Genomic DNA, 26,189 nt, shown 5'->3' on the forward strand with positions numbered 1-26,189 from the left:
CCCCCCCGCTACGGAGAAAACTGAAGGAACTAAGAAGTTGTATTATTATTCTAAACGTGGTGTTAAACACACGAAACGTTCTTGTCCCAAAGTCTCCATGCATAGATGATATGATCGAGAATCACTTAATTTTTGTTTATAAAAATATGTAGCTTCAAAACAAAATATTATTTTAAGCGTGGTTCTGCACAAACGAAACTATTTTTTCCCAAAGTATTCAAGCAGGGATGATATGATCGTGGATCACTCACTTTTTGTTTATAAAAATTACGTAGTTTTCAATAAAAAATATTTCTAAGAGAAGCCTTCATTAAGAAATATTATAATATTTAATATTCAATGAACAAAAATGCAATTTTATCATTATTTTAAGCGTAGTTTTGCACAAAAGAAACTCCTTTGTCCCAAATTCTTCAATCAGGGATGATATGATCGTGAATCACTCACTTTTTCTGATAATAAATATGTAGTTTTCAACAGAAATTGTTTTTAAGAAAAGCCTGTATTAAAAAATATTATAATATTTAAATTCAATAAAAAAAAGCAATTTTATCATTATTGTAAGCGTGGTTTTGCACAAAAGAAGCTCTTTTTTCCCAAAGTCTTCAAGCAGGGATCATATGATCGTAAATCACTCACTTTTTGTTTATAAAAATACGTGGTTTTCAAATAGAAATTATTTCTAAGAGAATCCTACATTAAAAAATATTATAATATTTAATATTCAATAAACACAAATGCAATTTTATCATTATTGTAAGCGTGGTTTTGCACAAACAAAACTGTTTTGTCCCAAAGTCTGCAAGCAGAGATGACATGATCATGAATGATTTACTTTTTTTTTTTATAAAAAATACATAGATTTCAACAAAAATTATTTCTAAGAGAAACTCGCATTAAGAAATGTTATAATATTTAATATTCAATTAACAAAAATGCAATTTTATCATTACTGTAAGCGTAGTTTTGCACAAAAGAAACTCTTTTGTCCCAAATCCTTCAAGCAGGGATGACATGATCGTGAATCACTCACTTTTTGTTGATTAAAAATATTTAGTTTTCAATAGAAATTATTTCTAAGGGAAGCCTGCAGTAAGAAATATTATATTATTTAATATTCAATAAACCAAAATGCAATTTTATCATAATTGTAAGCGTAGTTTGCACAAAAGAAACTTTTTTATCCCAAATTCTTCAAGCAGGGATGATATGATCGTGAATCACTCACTTTTTTTGATAATAAATATGTAGTTTTCAATGGAAATTATTTCTAAGAGAAGCCTGCATTAAGAAATATTATAATATTTAATATTCAATAAACAAAAATGCAATTTTATCATTATTTTAAACGTGGTTTTGCCCAAACGAAACATTTTTGTCCCAAAGTCTTCAAGCAGGGATGATATGGTCTTGAATCAATCACTTTTTTTTTAATACGTAGTTTTCAATAAAAATTATTTCTAAGAGAAACCCGCATTAAGAAATGTTGTCATATTTGATATTCAATGATCAAAAATGCACTTTTATAATTATTGTGAGCGTGATTTTGCACAAAATAAAAAGAGGCAGTATCAATTTACGTAATCAAAACGATCAATATTATTTCCCTCGTTCATAAAATGAATTTCCGTTCCGGAAAACAGAGTATGATAATCATCAATGTATAGCTTTCCTTTTGAGAAATGTGATTGCAAAAGGCTTTTAGGGATTTGCATACTATCCACGTAGAGAGAGAAATGATTGACATTAAAGTGCCGTTTAATGCGTAGTTTTCGACAAATCCAATGTTGATAATTTTAGGTAGTTGTTCGAGTATAACATTATCGAGAGTTTCACTTTGAACACCAGTATAAATTGTGAGTGTTTTAACCTCTACTTTGGTGAGTGGGTACTTGGCCGTACCGTGAAAAAGATTTCAAGTGATTGTTTTAAATCCAGAAAGAGTTAACCGTGAGGGCTATAAGTTGCGGCATAATAAGCTTCCTGTAGAAATGGTTTACTTTCAGGGTATACCTGTCTAGCGAGATGTTGAATTTGTGCTCGGTCTCTTGGGTTTTTAAATACAAGAATATAATTTGGGTTTAAGGAAATATCTCTTTGATCATGTCCCTGGTGAAGAATATTTTGTGATATAGAGATCACTCTCAAATTTTGAAATGACTTTCCTTGGTGAAAAGATCGATCATTTCTGTACTCTAATGCTTGTAGTAAATCTTCATGAAATTCAACTCCCTCCCCGTACTCTTTATAGGATGACTGCCATTCTGAATAATATAAAATTATGCTAGAAAATACAACATCCAACATTAAATTAATATTTTGAAGAAATTTTGTCACAAAAACCATTTTGCCGTAACCCGTTGGACCAGAAATTCTAGACGTAAATAGATGTTTCCACTTTGGATCCATGTTGAAAAATAAAGAAACCATACAGTGTGATCCCCTTTTATCTGATTTTTTACTGTCTTAAAGATAATAGTAAAATGTTATGGCAAAATTAAATAAAAATGTAAGTTAATGAGCTCATATTTTCCCACGCCCCCTAATGCTTTTGCTGCTACTTTCATTACAAATATTTTTCAATTTATGTTTTTGATTAAATAAATGTAATGTGATTTGCAAATTTTAAGGATTAAACAGCAGACACATTTAAACACTTGGATATATTTTTTAAATCATAAAAATAATTTATAAAAGAATAATGATGTTTATTTTACACTATTTACAAGAAGTTATGTACAATAATAGCCTCTGTAAAAAAACAGAGGTGGTCTGTCCTTATGCGGAAAGGCCACTTGCCATAGGCCCTGTATTGGCAGAATATCAGGTGACGGTGGCCGTGCCATCAGAGCCTGTGTAATTGGTAATGCCGCAGAACATGGTGGAATATATCTGATACCCACGGAGGGACATATAGAGGACACAGGCCGACCAGCTACATGGCAAATAGGTGTTAATTATACAATTTTAAGTTTTAACAACTGATTATTCAAATACACATACATGTTCTTCCAGCTGAAGTCATACAACCCATCTCCTCATTATACGTGCAGGTGGAGAGAGAGATTTTATACATTGTTTTACAGGTAATTTTCTACAGAAAAACAAACAAACTAATCAAGTCAAACTACTCTAAATTTTCTTTATTTTGGCCCTCTTCGGTATAACCGTATGGTAAAGACTCGAAAGTCTCGAGGAATCTTCTTTTACTATTCACTGGTTTACATGTTTTTGCCGTCCTAGTTATCACATCGTGAAATTTCTTTCAAAAAATTTATCTGAATGATAATGAAATAGGAGGAGCATTGCTAACTACTATATCTCGAACGGTTTCAAAATTGAAAACTTGTAAATTTTTGTAATTTAGAGTTATCTCCTTCATTTGACAAACCTGGTGAGATTTTCTATCTGGAGAGGTTACGTTGTACGCGTAAAATTTAGGATCACCAGATACAAAAATGTCAGTATAGCTCCTTTTATCGTAAACTTCCAACTTATCCGTCATCTATCCCAGTAATCGACTCATCGGCGGATTGTACTCGGATACATTTTCATGACAAATGTAAATGCATAAGTCTGTAACGTAGTACAAAACGCGTCGATCTAATTGAAAATGTATTCAAACAGGTTTAACCTGGCTTGGGCAGTAGTGTAAGTGGCTATTACTACGTTTGTCTAGAGTGACGCTATACTAGCTTCATCTATATACGACTCTCGACTAGTAAGCAATTCCATCAACTGTTTACGCTCCTCAACAACCTCCGTTTGCGGTAAATTCTCTCTTTGTCCGAATTTACCCCAAAAAGAGTTGAGGCAAACTTTTGCAACGGAACGTAAACCAGGGTTTTTTTAAAAATCTGTTCAGGATCTAACTCTACCCCCTCAATCTCATCATGCTCACAAAGATAATCTTGTTTTGACTCTTCGTCAGCGTACTCGCTCGGGCACCCACTAGCCCACTGTTTAATTTTTAAAACGATGTTTATATAACCCGCGAATAACTTACCTGTACGTATTTTTGTATCGCATTGCGTAAGCTGATATTTCTATTTCGCTGAAATAAGTATTACTCTATAATTTAATTCCATGGCTTTTTTCAGCTCGTCTAAAACACAGGTTTCTTTCAGCTCACGCTTCGTATCGTCATCCGTGCATTCAGTTTGACTCATAGATGCACAACACACGTGGCAAAGAGCGAACATGAGTATCCCATGCATTCGCACAGGTAGCACGGGATGAAATAAATGTCGTGGAGGAAGCACACGGCATTTTATCAATCCGTGAACCTGATGCAAATTCATGTAATTTGGACCAGCTAGACCTCTATACTTCTCATCGCCGACATAAATTTTCTGGTAACCCACAGGAAACTTTCCCATTTTCGAAATAAATGGATATAAAGAGGAAACATCGATGTATCCAATTTTTTCATTATTTTTAATTTTATAATAGCACGCTGTATTTCCTGTACGTCTCCCAAAAACGTTTCAAGTGTAGTTAACGCATCTTGGTGGAGTAAGTGGTGATTTTTTAAATACTCATTGATACTTGGTGAATTTTTCTGTAATTTGTCATATTTACACTCCCATATTTCGGCTATAACTTAACCGGCTTTTCGAAATTTTTCACTCGTGGCGCGAGTGTTCTCATAACGCAAATCAATTATATCCCCGGGTGTTAATTCCTCATCGGGATTTAACTTGTAACAATACACACACCCGTGCCAAAAGCAGCCATTAAACTGCAAAACATGGCGCTTTTCATCACTATCTATATAGTACCCGTCAACTAGCGCTCCTTCTGGTAGACGGAATCTACAAGACCTTGCTGCATGTTGGATTTCTACCCCAATTTTCCTTTCTACCCATAATAGCCATTCAATTGCTTTTACAGACAAATTATTCTATATGCTAGACAGTCGCGATGAAGTATTGTCACATTGCTCACACAATCCTCTAGTATTTCTTTTTTTAAATCAAAAACATAGTCGTTGTTACATGCATCGTACCACTCGTAAAATTCTTTACGAGCCTCGATACTAATGGTATCTGGAGAGTAATCCTCAACCGATGGCACTCAAAGGCATATAGTTCAAGTTATCCACGAATTTACAATCCTCGACCTGCATGAACATAATTTTGGTACCATTCCATACCACTTTCGGACCGATTCTGGTACCTTTAACCTCTACTAGGTATTTAAGAATAAGTTGTAGATGAAAATCTTTTGCATTATGTGCAATACAAATTGTCTGATTAAACTGTTATCACTCGTGTGTTACATGCTCTATAAGATACTATATATGTTCAGCCTCTTTGAATAGTAAATGTCGGACACCACAATATTTACACGAATAATTAATATAGTTTAACTTAAAATTATGAATTGTTTAGTATTATTTTCAGTAAAATCTACATTTTCCAGTCCATCTCAATTAAATCCATACCCCACCCACCCAACATCTTGGATCCCCAGTTGGGGTAGCAACCGCTGCTTCTTATACATGGTTTGTGCGCCTCTGATTGGCTGGATTGGCATAACTCGTATTGCATGGAATGCAAAACTCTTGGTTACCCGCGGCTGCTTTCAAGCATAAAATTAAATAAAAGCGATTCTTATTTGGATATAACATTAAATATACAATATATCGTACTTTTTTCTCTATATCTGAAATCAAAGTCGTACTGTCGTATATTGGTTGAGCCTTACTCATGCCAAAATTACTAAAATCAAAAGGAATTAACGCGATTCTCACGCTGTAATTTTCCCTTCGGTACCCTCACACTTTCCCATTTTGCATGTAAGGACCCGCTGCGAATTTTACCCCGCTCTTTGTATACACATGCAGCCACAATAGAACGCGAAATACATAAGTTATCACTGTTTTGGATTTTCAAAATTGATCTTTTTTAATACCCTCGTGTGTCAGTTCCTTTCGACCAGCACCACGAATACCTTTCACAGTATTTAAAATATTAATAAAGGAATGATTTAGTTTGAACTCTTCATTACTTTGAATAATCTTAAAAATAAGATCACAAAGGACCTCCAAACCTAAATTACGTGCTGGGCGAAAGGACAAACCACCAGCACCTTTAGTAAAAAAGTCAGAGTTAATTTTTATACTAACATAATCATCAGAGCTGTCGATAAAATTCATCAAGTATTCAAAAATAGCGGTAAAGGTTTTTTTTTAATAATCGATAACATTGTCAACCTCTGAAGGCTCCACTACCTGAATCGAAATTTCACGACTATTCGTAGGGAATTTTTTTAAATAACGAGACCCATTCCATTTTATATCAAAAAAGCTCTCTCTCCTACATGTTTGTGCACCGCCAGTTTATATAGAAAACTAAATCAAAACCATGTTTTTTAATAATAAAAAGCAGTCATCCGTAAAATAAATATTTTTAAGTGATCCATTGATATTAAAATTAAAATTTATTTCGGAGAAATTATATATTTTACATATACATTTTTTTCGAAAATTACAACTTAAATACCATTTTCTTCTGAGCACTGTGGTACTTTAATATAATGAATAACCAAACCATATTTATATATGGTCTATATAATACTTGTATTTGTAAGCGTGATATAATAAATATTATGTTTAAACTTAAAAGAAATAAACTACAATTATGATCATGAGAAAAATGACATCACATTAACCATTTTTCTCAATGAAAACATAAAGTAGACTTTAGAGATTTAATTATATTAAAATTAAAGATTAAAAATTAATGGGGCTATTGAATGAATTTTAGATACTAGGCAGTCTGATAAGTACCTGCAAATTCTAAGAGATGGCATTAGTATTCACTAATGTGAACCATTTTCGTCGAGCTTGAACCTTCAAATGACGCCTGTCGAAACTTCAGCCATTTATGTTTACGCATTTACAAGTTACAACACAGAGAAGCGATTAACCTCCGAGTTTTTTTTAATATGGAAAAATCTGAATTTCGAGTTTTGATCAAAAACTCCTATCTTCGCAAGAAAACGATATCCGAGACCAAGGCCAAGCTGAATAAGTATTATTTGGACTCTGCACCGTCGATTGGAACGATTCATAAGTGGTTTACCGAGTTTCGTTGTGGCCGTACGAGCACAGTTGATACTGAACGATCTGGGCGCCCAAAAGAGGTCACTACACCCAAAAATGTCGAAAAAATCCATGATATGATGTTGAATAATCCTAAAGTGAAATTGAGAGAGGTAGCTAATGCTGTAGGCATATCATTGGAACGTGTAGGCAAGATACGTGAGCCGCGTTTGCTCATAGTGGACCAAAAACGAATTCGTGTGACAACTTCCCAGCAGAATTTGGTACTATTTTCGCGTAAGCCGACCGAGATTTTGCGCCGATTCATAACCATGGATGAAACCTGGATCCACTACTACACTCCTGAGTCAACGCAACAGGCAAAACAGTGGGTTCCACCGGGCCAAAGTGCTTCGAAGTGTCCAAAAACGCAACAATGGGTCGGAAAGGTTATGGCTTCCGTATTTTGGGATGCACATGACATAATATTCGTGGACTATCTTGCAAAAGGTAAAACCATAACCGGAGCATACTATTCATCATTATTGGACCGATTGAAAATCGAAATCGCCGAAAAACGACCGCATTTAAAGAAGAAAAAACCGCTTTATCATCACGACAATGCGCCTGTTCATTCATGCTTAGTTGCACAAGCAAAATTGCATGAAATCGGCTTCGAATTGGTTCCTCAGCCACCGTATTCACCAGACCTGGCCTCCAGCGACTATTACTTGTTCCCTAACCTGAAGATTTGGCTCACCGATAAGCGTTTTTACTCAAATGAGGAGCTCATAGCTGAAACTGAGGCGTATTTTGGAGACCTTCCGATCGAGTACTTTCCGGACGGTATCAAAAAGTTAGAAAATCGTTGGACTCGCTGTATCGACCTAAAAGGAGAGTATGTTGAAAAATAAAACCGACTTTGGCCAAAAAAACGTCTCCGTGTTTCATTTTTCAGGGACTTATCAGATTGCCTAGTAATATTTTTTATAAATACTGCATAAAATTCTGAAAATTTGAGTGCATTTAAAAATTGGATTGAATATGTCATTTTTTTAGAAAAAATGTTTGATAAGAACTGAGGAACTACCGAAAAAGTGTCTAACCAAATGGATTTTCCCCTTCCCGCAAAAATTCAAAAAGTATTGTGAATGGTTAAACTGCGATACGCCACCTGGTGAAAAAATTCAAACTACAAGGAATAAGCTAGATTTTAAAGACGTAATTTAATTTACACATACAAGTGTTTTAACGATTTTTTTTGTGAAGTTTAAAGTATTTATTGGATACTAAAAGTAAGTCTTTATCATATTAAAAGGTTTTTAGATTGAATTTACATCTTATACAGTGAAAAAACACATTGTCCACAGAAATATTTTTCTAAATTAAAAAGTTATTGTGCTATTCATTGTGATTATTCAATAGATTATAAACTTAAATGAACTTATTTTGCAGAAAAAATGACCTCAAAGTAAAGTTTTATTATTTTATGCATGAAATATTTGCTGTTTAAAAAGATGGTCTAAAAGTTAGGTTAGAATTCGTATTTCAATTCCAATCACCTATGATTTATATTCTCTGCAAAAACGTAATAAGATTTGTCACTACATACATTAATTAATATTTATTTAGGCTAACAATGCATTGAAAATTACATGAAATAGTTGGATGATTGTGTTAAAAAAAAACGGTTTGAAAAATATGTGTGTTTCACTGTATAAGATGGAAATTCTATCTAAAACTTTTTGTTTTTGATCAATATTTGTTTCTCGTATTCAATAATTGTTTCACACTTTACAAAACAATCGTAAAAATACTTTTATGCCAAAATTAAAATACATCTTATAAAGTTTACCTATTCTTTCTAGTTCCAGTGTTCTGCGCCAGGCGACGAAATGACTGGCCACCATTTCCAAGGATGTATAAAAGCGAGTGATAGCTCTACTTAGCATTCAGTCTAGTTTCAATCTTGGTACCATACACGATACCATGTCTGAGAACAAAACACCTAACGCTGCCACTGCCGATATTCACGTCACTGCATCCATGGATTCATATACAGTCTCAATGGACACAGCAGGTGTACGGTTTGCCGTGAAACGCCGTTCACCTGGAGTACTTGCTGGCGAAGTCGCACTGAAGCCTGTTAATCGCTTACTAATGGCTTCACTCTACTCGCTAAATGACTTCTGTACGAAGCAACTTTTCACGGGCCTTAAGTTGCAGCCGAATGGGAACCTCGAACCCGTCATAAAACTGGTCAACTTGAATTTGAAGGGCCCCAATGGACATAAAATTTGGCGACTTCCTTATGACATCGTTACGACATCTTTACGAGAACTTTACAATATCCTATGTCCATGTCGTTAAGGTGTCTTTACGATATCGTAAAGACATTGTATGATCTAACGATGTCTTTACGATATCGTAAAGACAACTAAGCGACACGGACATAGGATTTCGTAAAGACGTCGCGAAATTTGTTGCCCACTGGGGGCATTTCTCTCGACTCAGCATCTTGGGCATGCTTGTTGAATAACATGGACTATATATTAGACTTCCAATGGCTGCAGGGAATCGTCTTTAGCATTCCTGGAGATAAAGAGGAACCCATCACGGGGGATAGCAAAAAAAGGACCAAGGAATACAGACCGACTATAGTGATGCAGAAAACTACTTTTTATGGACTGAAGCAGATTGTTGCTTGTGTCGATGAATGTTTAAGACGGCTACAAAGGCATGTTGCTGATATCGAAAAGATTTCCTAATAGACGAGACACCTAAGTACATTTTGACAGAGAGCATTAAATATCCTAGTGAAATGCTTATTCGTCAGATTATTGCTCATAAATTCGAATATTTCAGCAAGCAAATTAAACAACAATCGCCAAAATCATTTGTTGATTTATACTTTCATTTAGTGTCTTTAGAAATAACTAGTATGTATACATCCTATGTCGCAGCAGCAGTAAAATACGTGATATCAGAGTAATTACATTTTCTGTTAGTACATGTAATTATATCGCTAGAATTAAGAACCTACGTGTTATTGTTTAGCAAAAATAAAATAAAAACAAATGTAACCAGGAAACTTACGTTTTTATTCAATTACCTGTCCTTTTAAGTTAAACTATTTATTAAAATTTCTTTTGACAAATTAGGTTAGAAAATTGTTTGAAAAAATTACCAGGATTTAATAAAAATATATAATTTCGAAAATTAGTAAGATCGGTAAAATTGTGAAAAATAGTAAAGTTGATAAAGTTTTTAAAAATTAGTACAATTCAAAAAAATTTTTGATTAAAAAAAATTTTTAATGGTAAAATTGGGTTAATTAGTGAAGTTGATAAAGTTCATGGCGGATTTTCGCCGCTCCGAATTTTCCATAATATCTGTCATAGCGGATTCCCCCACTCCAAATTTCCCATAACATCTATCATGGCAGATTTCCGCCACCCCAGATTTCCCATAATATCTGTCATAGCGGATTCCCCTCACTCCAAATTTCCCATAACATCTGTCATGTCGGATTTTCCCCACTCCCAATTTCCTATAATATCTGTCATGGCAGATTTCCCCCACTCTAAATTTCCCGTAATATCTGCCATTGCAGATTTACCCCACTCTAAATTTCTCATAATATCTGTCATGGCGGATTTCACCTACTCCAAATTTCCCATAGTACTTGTCATAGCGGATTTCCGCCACTTCAAATTTCACTTAGTGGTCCTACTCTACTACCATCAGAGCATCCACTGCCTTCTTAAATTAGGTAGACTCGATTTTGCAAAAACTAATGAACCCATTTTATTTAAATTTGACACGCACTTCTTCTAGATAGGATTGACTAGCGATTGAACGAAGGTTTTGTTTCTTTAATCAAAAATTATTTTACAAGGTAATACATGGTGTCAATTTGAACGAAAATTATACTTTCTTGTAGACAACTGTGCAAAAAATTTAAATGTTTAATTCTTTCATAATACTTGGTTTAATTACGAGCTATACACACCTACTAACAGAAAATATTTAGTTTTTTGATTCCATAGTAATCTATCTTCAGTTACCCTGTCTATCGTAAGGATACTTTTTCCCAGGGGATCTTCGAATATCTGGACCCAGCAGCTGAATGTTTTAAATTCGTAAATGAAAATTTTTGAAAATGATGTTAAAATGTCATGCTTTAATATACTTAACAGTTCTAATAAAACAAATCTTTTATATTATATAATATATATATATTTTTTATATATCAAATTATATATATCAAATTTTATATATCTAGATTTTATATATCTCCTTTATATATCAAATTATATTTAAAAAATGATAGCTTAAATGCTTTTTTTCAGCCTTGAAAGCCCATGTAACACCGTAATTCACTTTTATTTTCAAAGTGAGGGGGTTGTTTCTTTAATTCTTGAAAATCTTTAATGGTGATTTTTGCCATTTGAATTTCCACTAATTTTTACTCAGTTCTCGTTATCTTTACAAATGCTTTTTCCAGATCATTTGTTACTATTGCGTTTCATAAAAATAATTATTACGGCGTATGTACAAAATTTCGAAAATGCATTTTATTGGCCTAGACTAATTTTTTTATTCTAACTCATGTATCTGCAGAAGATTATGGTCCATTTAGATTTAAAACTGGGTCAAAATCCATGTTTTGTACTTTTTTATTATTAATTATATTCACCTTTTCCTTGCTGTTTTCACAAGTCTATGGTTCTAAGTAAAAACTGCGGTTCCATCAAAATGTGGTCAATTTAAGCGGGTGTCCAACTTATGAAGTTATATATAATTCAGAACCCCTGTTCCGGTTTCGTAAATCCAGTACAACTCAGAGAGCTTGCCAGGTCACAATGGTGGCCAACTTCACTGGTTTTGCTGTAATTGTAAAAATAGAAAATTTTTGCAACTCTTTATGTGTCCATATTTTCCTTTTTGAGGGCGCGCCTTACTATTGATAAGGGGTTTTCCAGTATGAGGTTGCTTCTTGCATATTGTTCTTTTCTTAGTATAGTTAAGTAATAGCTCAAAATTAATTTCATTTTTTTTTCTAAATTAAGAAATAAAACATTTACGCAACTTTTTAGGTGTCAAAATTTCAGTTTTTTAGTGACGCGCCGATATTTGACAAGGAATTTCTCGCCAATGGTGACTTTCTTTTTAAGCCCCTATTTCCGAAGTTCAAAATGAATAACTAACAAGTTCTTGAATAAAATGTGTCCTATTATCTAAACATCTATTATATTTTTCCTATTCAAGTTTTAAATAAACGAAATATACTTGTTACACTTAGCGCTGATTTTTTGCCGACTTTTAAATAATATTTGAGAAAAACAGAACCATTAAAAACTTTTTTACTTGTATTCATAAAGTCTATAAAAATTGCTTTCATACCACTTAGAGTAAAAAAAGGAACGCACGGAAATTTTTCTATTCTTATTGTTAACAGGTTAGCAGGTCGGCACAAAAGTATTGCATGTACTGTAATATAAATGGTAACCTAAATTCCCAGAGCTGGTAATAATTATATTTAGTATATCTGATACAAAAGCAATGTTTATTAGGTACACAATTTGCATTTACGATACTTTTGTAACGTGATACGTAACTATCTGTATGCACTCATATGTACACAGTGATTCACATGGGAAGTAATTATAAAGTGGTAATGTCTTTTTAAATGCTTATATAAAAAGGTTTTATCTTTTCAGTTTTGAATACATTAAGGATTGGACTTCATTTCCACGTATTCGACTTTTCAGGTTACTTTTAAAATGAACATATATCGATATATCTAAATGAGAAGGTTTTATTTTGGAGAGACAAAATAAAAAGGTGCTAACTTATCGAGAGAAAATAAACAGGTGCTCATTCGCGTGGCGAACTCTTGAGGCTTTAAAGTTCCATATAAATTATATTGTGGATACCAGCACCTTCAACAATATACCACTAACCACCCCCTTACCGCTTCTCTCTTTTATCACTGCTACCTTGCGAATATTACCCCCTCCACCCCTTTATCTTCAATTCTACCGCCGTAATTATACCACCCAACAACAGCCAACGCCATCCTAACCTTGTTCACGGTCGTATGTACAGGTTTGGAGACGATTGCAGAGGGAATGTGGTAGAAGTGATTCGTGTTTTAAAACTTTTTGTACTCCATAAATGGGAATGCTGGTGGAAAGACACTGACGTGCCTTAAGCGCCTAGAGGAAACTAATGTCCCCGTGTCAATTGGCATATTTATTATTAAAAACTTAACGGAATTTTTATAATATTTTTCTGAATGAAACATTGGATTAAATTTTGTTAACAATTTTGTTATGACTATTCACTTTCCGATGAGGAATCATCAGCATTACATTGAGCTATAACATTTGAAGAATATCCCACTTGGCCATAATCGTAGGTTCTGAAAATAAGTTTTCTTCGGAACCAGGAAACGCATAGATATATTGCAGCGGCAGTTATCACTGATAGATTTATAACAAAAAAAATTGTCATTCTGTAAAACCAGCTAGTTGCCTGCATTTTCCAAGCGATAGAAGTCAGAACGCAATTGGACTCGATTCGTACAGAATCTTGATGGCAGGATGTGCATTCGTTTCCCGTTGGCCCAGAGCAAGTTGCACAAGAGTAATGGCAAGATACACAAACGGAATGGCTTTCGTCAGATGCGGCATAAGTACCAGCTGGACAGTGGAAAACACAATGAAGTTCGTTCAAATACCAATTCGGCTTGCAAACTGTAAAAATAAAATCTTTATTACCATTTAAAAATGTTTGGATTTCTAAAGAATACGATAATACTGTTAAGACGGTAGCATAAAACTAGCAAAATTATGTTGTTTTTTAAACCTTTACTCTTCAAAATAAATCTTTTCTACGATCACATCAGTAGATGCGTGCATCTAAAGAATAATATAATTCAGTTATACCTTTGAAGAATAAAGTTATATCTAATGGCCTGTAGTATCAATATTACTGAATAATTCGCATAGCTAATGCAGATATAGAGACTATCTACACTGATTATTTCCTTAATTAAAAAGTGTGATCTGGAAAAATGAAGATTACAAATGTATGGAAGAAAAAAGAGGATAAACCTCAGTAACCAATTAGAAGTAGTACTGCAAACATGCAAACCCTTAGATTTAATAGTATAACGATTTGAAAAATTTATGACGAAAACGATCTTACACTCAAACGATAATACTTTAAATTTTGTAGCGCCAAGAGTATAAAGAGTTAAATATGATAAAGGTAAATAAAAAAAATCAGGCTATAACTATTCATCAATTTAAATTGATCATTAACCTTAACTAAATGCAAGTAACAAAAATACGAAAGAAAATATTACGCATGTCTGAAATTTGTGTTAGTGAAAGTTATATTCATATAATCATATGTTTTTTTAAAAAGGTTAAACAAACACCGCAGGGTCCCACCAGCAGTAACTGCTATCTATGAAAATGACACAGGCTTCCAGTAGAATAACAGGAAATCACACCTATGTTTACGTTTAATGTCCGTAATATGGGTGGCTACATGGCCCAAAGAAATCGCAACGACAGTCTGGCGGAACCCTATGTTTGTGGAGGACACGGAGCGACCCAAGGATGACAGTCTTCAGTGTCCATATCGCAAGTTCCTCGACAAGTTTTTGGCACGCGAATATGGTTTTGAGATTCCGAACCAGTGATAGTGCTGTACCTTCGAGAGCAACGATTACAACGACAATTATTTTAACCAAATACTTTAGATACATTTGCTGCAGCTCCCTTGTAAGGTCTTGAGACCTCTCTTCTTTTTCTTTCTCCTTGGTATCGATTTTTGGTTGGCCGAATCCAGAATTTGACCGCGAAAATAGATCGTTTCTCGAATTCCAATAAAACGATGTTAGGCCTCGAGTATACAATGAAGACTGCTGCTAAAATCGCAGTTTCAAAAAATTTGACACTTCTCGTTTTAAACAACTGACTTTATCTCTCTCGGAGCTTTCTGGAGGGCAGGGTTGCGATGAACACCGTAAAGGTGACAAAGATAGTAGTCAAGCACTCTTTAAGCCACATTATATCGTAGGGATATCGTAGGGCTTCTAAGAATAATTAAGAAAGAAACACTATGATGAACCAGCCAAATGCTTACATTCAATAGAAAAATTGATTCAAGAATTACTTCCTAAACTGCTACGACGCCATCATCATCCCTATTTATGGATGCATCATGGCCCGTATGCACATTCTATGATACCACAAATACTCAGAGCTGTAGCTCGTTTCGCAAAAATCTTTGCGAAATAAGGCTGCCATCCTCTCGTAAACTGTATATGAAAGCAGAGTGCTTCCCCAAATGCTTTATAAACAAGCCGTAGACGAAAAGAAGAAAGCGACATCAAGACCAGCTACGGAAATCAAGTACCTTTTAAGAGGTAATAGCGATTCTTATTGGCAAGAGATTAGATATGTTTGAAAAATTAAAATTTTGAAGAAATAATGTAATACAATTGCTAAAGGTTGCATTAGCTTCGTTATATTATTGCGAGAAAATAAAAAAGTAAAGCAAAAAGATAATATACCTTAAGAACCAAGACCTTGCTGAAATGGATGCATTGTATTGTAAAGATATCTCGAAGGAGTCCGGCTACTATAACATCAATTTTTTAGTTTATGATGCGGCGAGAGAATTGACTGATTATTAGTTGGGCAAGTTAGAGTGCATCGTGTGTTCAGTGTATGATTGACTGCATAATACCTGGAAGGCAGTTCACGAAAAGGGTCCCAAAGTGCGCCCACGAACTCAATATCTATTACCCCAAAAGGGAAATCGCTTAATGGAGTAATAATAATACACTGAATAAATCAAAGCTGCTGACAATGAAACTCCACATTGTTGACAAACTACGGGTGTTCTCTGACGCAAGGAGGAGAATTCATAAGAGGGAGGAATGAATCAGGGAGAATTAACAGTTTCTCTCCAGCTAATCGTGCCTCTTCAAAAAACTCCCTGTTTCAGTCAAAAATCCACAAAAATCCAACGAGGTCGAGACTTGTGGAGAGAGATTTACGAGGTCCAAGTAAAATTAAAGAATAACACTGAGAATATCATCCCCCTCAAGTAGCTTTGTAACAAGCTCAAAACACCTGAGGTGAAATGTCTTTTAATCATTTGCGAAAATGTAATGTAAGCACTTAGGGGCACGAAGAACATTCTTTATACAGGAACAGATATTATTAAAAACTTCTGGTAAAAAAAGTTTACTTCCACATACTCTATCATGTCAGACCATACTCCACACCAGAATTTTTCAGAACGACGGATTGTGAAAAGTCCCTCTGATGTAAATTTATGGAATCCCTTTTCTGTCATTCGAAGATAAAGCAAATCTATATCCTAGAGATAAGGTTAAGAAGCTTTCTCATACAAAAAATGTTCATTTGCATGTAGGATTGGTTGCATCACTCCCAACGTAGCGTGAATCCTAACGGCTAGCGCATAAACATGCCCAGAGAGAATTTGATAAACAGATGAAGACCCTGATACTGCATTCTTCTTCATTGCCTGATCGACTTGTATACCAACAGTTTATGACTCTAAATCTCTATCCTAGGAAGCAAACAATTGTTGGTTCGGCTCAAATTTTCGCAAAAATACATGATCCCCATAAGTAGAAAGTAATTTAGCTGCTAAAGTTTCTTTTCCTCACCGATGATCCATCGGGAATATGCTCTTCCACTTTTCTCAGCAATTTCTCAGGAGTCAATTGACATTCATCACTCTCAAAACTAAAGGAGCATAGTTTATGAAATACAGACATAAAATTTTCATCTTAAAGTCTTCCTCTTTTGTTAGTTTAGGATGGAATGTTTGCAAATATAACATAATATACTTATGGTAACGAGTATCTTCTGGTACATAGGCTAAGCGGCAAAAAAATTGTCGTGTTTGACAATAATTCCGACTGGAGAATACATGATTTTAAAATAATGTTTGCTTAAATACAAAGAACCGTTTTTGTTACCTTCTCCCTCGATGGTGATACCGTCGAGCGATATATCCCGACATCGACATGATCCCGACTCGACCCAGCCTCCGTTATCGGGTTTGGATCGTGTCGGTTTTAGCTCGACTTTGGATCGGGAAGTCGATATATCGGCTCGGGATCGGGTCGGGTTTTCGATTCTTCTTTGGCAGATGTGCTCTTCTCACTTGAACCGAGGCGGTAAGGGAAATTTGTCAATGGGTCATTTTTCATTGTGAAGTACGTGTAAATGCTCTAGAATTTGAATGAAACAATTCCGAATGAGAAATGTATTGAACTTTAATTAAAAATGTTAATGCATCACTAAAATTATTAATATGATTTTAGCAAGGTCAGATGAAAAACCGATTTATTCCTGCATAAAAATGCCTAAACCGTGTAATTTTTTAATAAAATATAGAAATATCAATTTATAGCAAAATTTTTCCATTAAACGTCATTCGAAATATAATTTCACAAAGGCCAGAAGAAAAAAACGAATAATTTTTGCTTGAAAAAGTACAAAATGTGCATTTTTTTACATAATTTGTTCGTAAATCGAACAAACATTAATGCATAGTTACATTTTCTGACATAATTTGAACAAGGTTAGACGAAAAACCGATTTTCTTTGCTTGAAAATGCAAAAAATGTGCATTTGTTTATGCATAATGTGTTAATAAAATATAAAAGTATTTATTTATAGCAAAATTTTCCCATTTAACGTCATTCAAAATATTATTTCAGCAAGGTCAGAAGAAAAAAACAATTAATTTTTGCTTAAAAAAGCACAAAATGTTCATTTGTTTATATAATTTGTGCGTAAAATTAACAAATGTTAATGCATAACTAAAATTTCTGTGTTAGCTTAAAAACTAAAACTTCTAAAATGTGCAGTTAATTATATAATTTTTTCATCAAATAAAAAATGTAAATGCAGGACCAAATAGTGTCAAAAAACATAATTGGCAACAAAGTTGCAATAAAATTAGACGAGCAATCGATTTCGTGTTGCTTTAAACTCCCTAGGGTGGAGGCAGAAGGCTTATCCTGTATACCTCTATGCTTACATCTTCTCATACCTCTACTATACCGTTTATTGTCACCATCATCATCATCGCTTGACTTAGCTTTAAGGCCAATCTATCCTAACTGCATTTATTTTTCAAATTAATGGCATCGATAAAAGTTCTTAGAGTTTTGGGAATGTCATTTTCCTTATCGTTTAGAAATTTATTTGATGAAGGGTACTCCTTTTTTGTATACTTGCAACCTTATATCATCTGTGCTGATCGTTGCACCCACAAGGACTACTTGGGTGCGCTTCTCCTGCTCATCTACATTCTTTTCGATATATAAATATACCGTAAATATCTTGTGTTCAGTATCTCGGAGAGAAATAATTGGCTCCTTCTCCTTTTTTTCAAGAAATTATTTCATTCTTATAAGCGCTCTCTAGCACCATTATAATGGTCCGCGTCGATAGAAGGGGACCCTTATATGTTGCTAATATCGCATTCAAGGAAAATTGACATTTCTCTCAGTTTTCTAAACTATATGAATAAATGTGGTCGATCTTGAGGAAGACGATCTTGTGTTTAGTGCGGCCAATTTCTACACTAATGGTGCAAATGGTGTTCGTCGTTTTTGTTTTGGATTACAATGGTTTTAATTAAATTTTTCGATTAAGTGGCTCCAAATACTTACATACATTGGCTTGCAATTGTGAAAGGCGTAGACAATAAAAGCATTTATTCAATTAATAACATTATTTATCAATAGTAACAAATTAGTAGCTAATGTATTATTTATTGACATTCATCTTACCCTCAATAAGTGCATAAATCTATCTAATGTCATTTCATAACTGATATAAGAGGAAGTTTCTAACATTTGTTACAATTTTTCAGACTTTATTCGGTTATTATTTAAAAAATGCAGTTTGTATAAAAAAAATAGAATCTTTTTTATGGGGAAATTTTGTATACTTCAATTTTTGTATACGCCGAGTTTGCTTCCTGTCACATGTTATGTAGTCAATCATTGCCTACTTTTGTGGTGAGCTAAATATCTGTCTGCATCACACACACCACAATTAATTGTCCAGAGGTCGGAGTCCTCGGAAAAATCTCCATGAAACTCGTCATCCAGTTCAGCCAGATCTTTAGACTTGGGGAAAACTTGTATGTTGATGTTTCTCCTGTTCTTGAAGCATCGCTATTTCTCTGTAGGCTACTACTCGCACCACATATCATACAGTCATGCCATGTAACCTCCTCGTTCAAATGATATACTGGTATCGTAGAACTCTAGCAGGCCGTCACTGAGTCGATCCGTCCACCTAAAAGTCTCGACATTTCGCCGATACATTGCATTCACTCCGTCTTAATTGGCTCCCCCAACTCTAGGGTAGTCGGCATTATTATCCGATCCATTTTCTGGAAAGGATAAGCCTGCATACTCCAAGAGGTCGCCTCAATTGGTGCGCCTCAACTTGAAGATTCATTCTTTCGGGGTGATCTATTCACAACATCAGGCGGGTGAAACATTCCTTTATCTTGAGGAAATGCATATTTTTAGTACGCGGGTATATCTTCAAGGTCACGAGCCGGTGATAGTTTCGCAACTCCAAGAGCACTGATAATAAGGACAATAATTTAACCGAATATTTTGGTTGCAGTCACTGTGGTTCCCTTTTGAGATCTTGATACATCTCCTCCTTTTCCTTCTTCTTTGCTGTGATGTTGCAGTCGGCTGCAACTGAGAATTCGATCATGAATATATTTCGTTTCTCGAAATCTTGGGGAACGATGTCAGCCCTTAAGTGCGCAACGAAGGCTGCTGTCAGAAAATTGTACATCCAGAAAATATAACAGGGCGGGGTCATGGTCGACACCGTAAGAGCGATAAAGATGGTAACATAGAATTCTTAGGGCGTTTTTATCTCTATAGAGGTATAAGAGATACATCCTTCCCGCGTGGGTGGGGCACCCAGATAGTATGAGTTCTAGCTATTCAGGGTATGCATACTAAAGAGTAGAAACTGCTTTCGAACATTAAAATCAGCCGAAATCATGGAGGTAATATTAAAAATATTTTATTATGTTTATGTTCTCATTTTAAAGAGAAGATTTCAGACCTTTATTTTAAGAAGCTTCCATTTTTTCATTTAATTTCTAAACCATTTAGTGTGAGGTAACTTAAACGATGACTCTGGGACTTTGAGGAAACCCAAGAGATAATTACTTATACACATAACCAGGCACAGAGCAGTAACAGGAAATTTTTACGCCCTAGGCAAAAATACTCTGGTACGCCCTTCGTATACCCCCCCCCCCCTCCTCGTCAATATAAATCGGGTTTCATGTTTATGCTAAAAATTACATATAAAAATAGAATAAATTAATGAAAAACATAATAATATCGTTTGAATAAATATTTTTTATTTCAAAAACAATTTTCCGTACTAACAGTAATCATTTGCTTAACTACAATAACAACTTTTGCCACCCAGCGTTCAGACTTGCAAAATTGTCTATCATATCGTTAAAGTCTATCGCTTTTTCGACTTCGCTTTCGATTGAAAACTTTACCAGACCTGTTATCGAGATTTGTCTCATAGAAGAACTTAAATAGGTTTTTATTTGCTTGAAGTTACTAAAGCTTCTAGTTGGAAGCAACCATAACTGGTAAAGTTGAAAATATACGTGTTACAATGTAGATATTTGGATACTATTTGATTAAATGAAAATCGTTAAGCATTAAATGTCTCCATCGGGATGTTGAGCCAGAGGAAATAGTCTACAATATTTGTATGATACCGAAAAATGTTATCATGTCCGAGGTAATAGAAGCTGCATTATTCCTCACCAAATTGAAGCTACAAGTCTTAAAAAGAAAATATGTTGCAAATTTGTTAATTTTTAAAATTCAACTTTGTTTTCCTCGATATTTGCCACGTATGTTTAACCCATTATTATATCCTAGACCTCTATCATCCTCAATATTTTAGTTATCTTTAGATGAGGCCACAAGGTTGGATCCTTATAATTCAGACGGTTCAGCTCACAAAGATGGAATTTCTTCTTCTAATGATAGAAACGAAACTTTTCGACCTCTACACTTACAACTGCGGCCACTGTTTTAAGTTATGGTTTTGTAAAAACCCAAGGGGCAGAAGCTATATATTTGTCCACGAGCTTTTGATTTTGATTCTGTCTGTCTTCCTCTTCTCTAATTGTGTTTAATGTTTAAAATTCAGCAACGAAAGGTCTTTTGCCATCTTTAATTTCACTGGCAAAAAGATTTCTTTAAATTCTCGGCAATGATAAGGTAAAAGACAGATCCCATTTCAAATCACACCTGGAGGCCTAGGTTAGGATGTCAGAACAAATTGGACTTTCAATATATAATTAATACAAGCTTTTAAAACCTTGGCGGACCGAATGAACCGAATGTAGCCTCTACAAAATACCCGTGAAGAGCCTATTCGGTTCCTTTTTAAAAAAACTCAAAGAAACAGCGAGATCAACTTTTAAACTGCTGAAATTCGGATTCTACGTTAAATTTTCTATTAGAAACTCACGGAGTAATACCAATACCTTTTTTTGCAGCGTTAAAATTTTTTTAAAATGTCAATAACTTCTGCGGAAGGTGACTTCAAGCGCATCCATAATAGCTCGAGTGGTATGTTGCGCGCGAAGTTTAGAAGTAAAATTCTCCATCACTTGCATCGCAGCGTTGTTGTCTGAGGTTTCCACTGCATGGTGCTAGCATCCAGACAAAATTCTTAAAGTTACCCACAGTTCAATTTCTATGTTTATAAATATTTAATTTTTCCAGCTCAGGAATAGACAGAGAAGAATAGTTAGAAATAGCTTTGAAATAGGAGATGTCGATAAATTGCATAATTTTCAATAGCAGAAAATCTCATAAAGACGAAACATTCGAACTTTAAACATACCACGCGACTCGTGAGTGATAAATGCACGATGAAAAGAAAACAATAAGTGCTTAATCAAGTATTTGTCAACAACGCAAATGCCGCCTGCCATAAAGAAACAGTATTAATGTAACAAGAATTTAATAGTTTTAGCCGCCCGCCATAATCCACTGAGTTAACAGAATAATTTATTTTAAATCTAGTTAATAATACTTGTTCAGATTTCGTTCATTCATTTGATTCTGATTGGTAACAGACAAATCTGAGTAATCGGACGTTCGTATTCCGAACTGGAAGTTTTTACGCGAACAGAACGTACTAAATCGTCCTTTCCCGTGTAGCATTTAATTATACGACCTAACAACCATCTAGTAGGCGGTAACGAATCATGTTTCACAAGAGCGAAATCACCGATCACAGGATTTAGCTCTTTGTTGAACCATTTGTAGCGTTTTTGTGAAGACTGTAAATAATCAACAGCCTATCTTCTCCAGTAAATCTCTGAAAATTTGTGTACTAACTGCCATCGATTTAAACGAGTTTCCGGAGTAAATTCCAGTGAGGGTTCTAGAATGCTTATCAAAGGGGCTTCAATCAGAAAATGTCCAGGTGTAAGATATGAAAAGTCTTCAGGATACTTTGAAAGAGGGGCAATAGGACGTGAATTGAGGCAAGCTTCTCTACGAGTAAGAAGGGAATAAAACTCTTCGTTTGTAAGAATATGTGCACCTATAATTCTTTTCAGCTGGTGTTTGAAACTCTTAACTCCAGCCTCCCATAACCCCCAAAAATGAGGAGCAGAAGGAGGTATGAAATGCCAAGGAGTACCTTGAATTGCGAACTAATTATGCAAATTAGCATCCAGTCTAAGATTCAAAAGGCAATTTTTTAATTCCAGGTCAGCACCGTGAAATGACGTACCATTATCACTGTACAATTATCACAATACAATCTTTAAAAATAAAATTTGTTAATTCTTTCTAATGTATTACATATTGTTAAACAATTTTTAATTAGGTGATGTATTACCTTGAAAAAGATCTGCAAATAGGTTGAAATGTACGTCGGTTATGTCAATTAAAATTGACGAATAAAGATTCATTCACATCTGAATCAATTGTTATTTATATTGGACTGTACAACAACAGACGAAAAGCGCAACGTAAGTTTTCTGACTCTTTCTGCCACGACCGGAAGCAAGGCGAAAATTAAATGGGCCTGCATAGTCCACACCAGAATGTATGAATGGACGATGTGGGGTTATTCTAAATTCAGGTAAGTCTCCGATAAGTTGTTGAGACAAAGCCGCTCTCTCATGTGTGCACTCCAGGCAACATTTGATCAGTTGTTTAACCAAAGAACGAACTCCTAAAATCCAGTAACGCTGTCTGAGCATATGTAAAGTTAATTGCTGACCACCGTGTAAAGATCGAAGGTGAGTTTGCGTGGCGATAAGCTCACTTATGTGGTGACGCGGCAAAATGATAGGATGCTTCATATAAAAACTGATAGGAGCATGCCGCAGTCTTCCACCTAACCCTAAGAGATTGTTGGAATCCAAAAATGGATTCAAAGTTTTTAATAGCGAGTTCTTTGGAACCAACCTATCTTCTTCGTTCAAAGCTTTTATCTCATTAGAAAGGGAATTCGCCTGAACAAATTTTTTCAATTTTTTCAATTCTAAAAGATCTTAGCTCTCTCCAGGGATGCACCTATTTTTATGAAAGGAGCGTTCTTGAAAGGTAAGCCTATCATGTAACGTCCGTCTTTTGCTCGTTGGTAAATTTTGGCGAAATGCCATATTTATCGGCCCTTGAAATCGAATCAACTTGATGGAAGCTAAATGGATTTGGATCTGCTAACCCTAAGTTTTTTAATTGATCTTTATGCCAAACGTTAGATCTTATATAAGGAGCATATGATATAAGGTGTAATAATACTAAAGCTTGGATGTGGACTTTAGGACAGCTCTTTTCTGTAGGAATTAAATTAAATTCTGCTAACTTTCTTGAAGAACCAATATTAACTCCTCCAACACCATATACTACTGCTTTAACCTTTTTGTAACGTGGTCTTAATATTTTCATTGCTCATTCCGTAGTGAATCAACATTCAGATCCTTGGTCTAGCAAAACTCTAAATCTGTTATTTCTTCCTTCCGGCGAAGAATAATGAAAGATCGATCCAGTAAAGAATGACAGCATGAAAGAGTACAGTACAGACTCTTTGGAGAAGGACGACTGCCTTACAGTACGTGCGAGGATGTTGTCACCAGCCTATATCCTTGCTATGTGACCTCAAGGCGTCATATTTTTCACCTACTTCTTGTGCTTTCACTCAATAAAATTTCTCACTTTGGTCTTTTCTGTATTAATTTTACACTTTTTAATGTTTTTTCACAATTTTCTATCCGGCTCGAAGGACCTTTTGTTTAATGTTTATGTTTATAAATATTTCATTTAGCCAGATCGGAAATAGATAGAGAAGAATCGTTAGAAATAATGAATAGTTCAAGTTTAATTTCAAGTATAGAATCTTTGGCAGACTAAGACTATTTTTGAGAACCACAAAGATCACTCACTCGTTTATATAGAGATTTTTGTAAGATGTAAGATTTAATGTCTTTATTGAGTTAATCACTTTACTGTTCCGAAAAGATCGGACAACGATCTATCGCGATTCACTGCTGCTCGTACACTGGTTTTCTTAAGCGACAAGGCTATCATCACACACTCAAACGGAGAAATCACGTGACTTCAAACATTTCTTTAAATAATAAGGAAACTGAAAATAGCTTTGAAATAGGCGATGTCGATACATTGAATAATTTTCAATCGCAGAAAACCTCATAAAGACGAAACATTAGAACTTTAAACATCCACGGAACGCTTATGAACAGTTACTAAAAGAAGATGCACTTGAAGTTGCCTTCGGCCCATGTAAATGGCTGATATTTTATTTTTTTAAATTTTTAACGCTGAAAGAAAAAGTATTGCGATTACTCCGTAAGTTTCTAATGCAAATTTTAACGTAGAATTCAAATTTCAACAATTTAAATGTTGATTTTGCTATTTTTTTAAAAAAATTTTAAGAAGGAATCGAATGGAGATCCAATGGGGTCTTAACGGTCACTTTGTAGAGTGTTATGAGGGCAAACCATAACTCCTTGAAGCTACTTATATTTTCTGAGTCTTCGTCCAGTCTATGCTGAACTTCGTAAACTTCTCTCCAAAATACTTCGACCTCCTCTGGTTTGGGTGGGTGTTCGACAGTAACTGGAGGGTCTTGGAAGAGTCGAGATGGTTCAGAGAGAAACTGTTGATTTTCTCTGACCCACCTCTCCCTCCGCTCTAGACTTCTCTTAGCGTCAGATAGTATCCGTATTCTTTCAACAATATGCTGCCTGATGGTCAGCAGATTTGATTTGTTAAGTGTGTGATAACGGTTCCGGAGTTCGCGCGCGAACTTTCGAACCTTGGCGGTAACATTCCTACCAGATGTGATGGAGTCAATCACACGTTGAATGCGGGACGCGCACTGTCTTGCCCAGCCTATCTTTATGGCAAATTGATGCATTCGTCTTTTGGTCTTATGATCGGCCGTTGGTTTTGTTTTACGGTTCGCATCGGCCAAAGCTCTCGCTGAATTATACACACAATAATTGATAACCCAGAGGTCGGATTCACCGGAAAAATGTCCACGAAGCTCGTCATCCATTTCAGCCAGATCTTTAGGCTTGAGAGAAACCTTGATGTTGATGTTTCTCCGGGTCGTAAAGCATCGCTCTTAATCTATTGGATGCCTGCCCGCGGTTGGTCTTAGTGTCGCCTCTCTTTCTTTGTTGCCGGCTTGTTCTAGCTGTGGTAGAGTAGGCGTTCCGCTTACATAGCCCCTTTTACGGAGTAGTTCAGCATGGTTGTTGTTCCCACGAGAAGCTAGGGAAAGGGGTTCGTTCATCCTTGTAGAGCCCCGCATGCAAGGAGAAGGCTGCGTACTCTGAGAGGTCGCCCGGTATCCCAGAGTCACCGTTCTATACACCTCACCCAGGTGCCATTCAGCTTTCGGCACGGTTTTAACACCTCCGCTTGGAGGTTAATTCCTTCGAGACCACCCCTGGACAATTGTCCGCGACTGCCTATTTATTTTTGTAACCATATTCAGCA

At 35.1% G+C, this 26,189-nt stretch overlaps 1 protein-coding gene across 12 annotated transcripts in view; it reads right to left on the bottom strand.

The window, feature by feature from the left end:
* Nucleotides 1-26,189, bottom strand: part of LOC117170335 (furin-like protease 1) — a 1,188,597-nt gene that overhangs the window by 24,592 nt on the left and 1,137,816 nt on the right. For 9 of the 12 annotated variants that reach the window (XM_033357063.1, XM_033357059.1, XM_033357062.1 and 6 more), the window contains one exon: nt 12,621-13,809. The exons of 1 other annotated variant lie outside the window; for it this stretch is intronic. In XM_033357063.1, coding sequence (XP_033212954.1) covers nt 13,391-13,809 — 419 coding nt within the window. In that variant the 3' untranslated portion in view covers nt 12,621-13,390. Of the gene's footprint in view, nt 1-12,617; nt 13,810-26,189 lie in introns of those variants that run through there. 2 more of the 12 variants (XM_033357067.1, XM_033357072.1) reach the window with 2 other exon arrangements.

This window comes from Belonocnema kinseyi, chromosome 3 (genome assembly GCF_010883055.1).
Source record: "Belonocnema kinseyi isolate 2016_QV_RU_SX_M_011 chromosome 3, B_treatae_v1, whole genome shotgun sequence".
NCBI classification, from domain to species: domain Eukaryota; kingdom Metazoa; phylum Arthropoda; class Insecta; order Hymenoptera; family Cynipidae; genus Belonocnema; species Belonocnema kinseyi.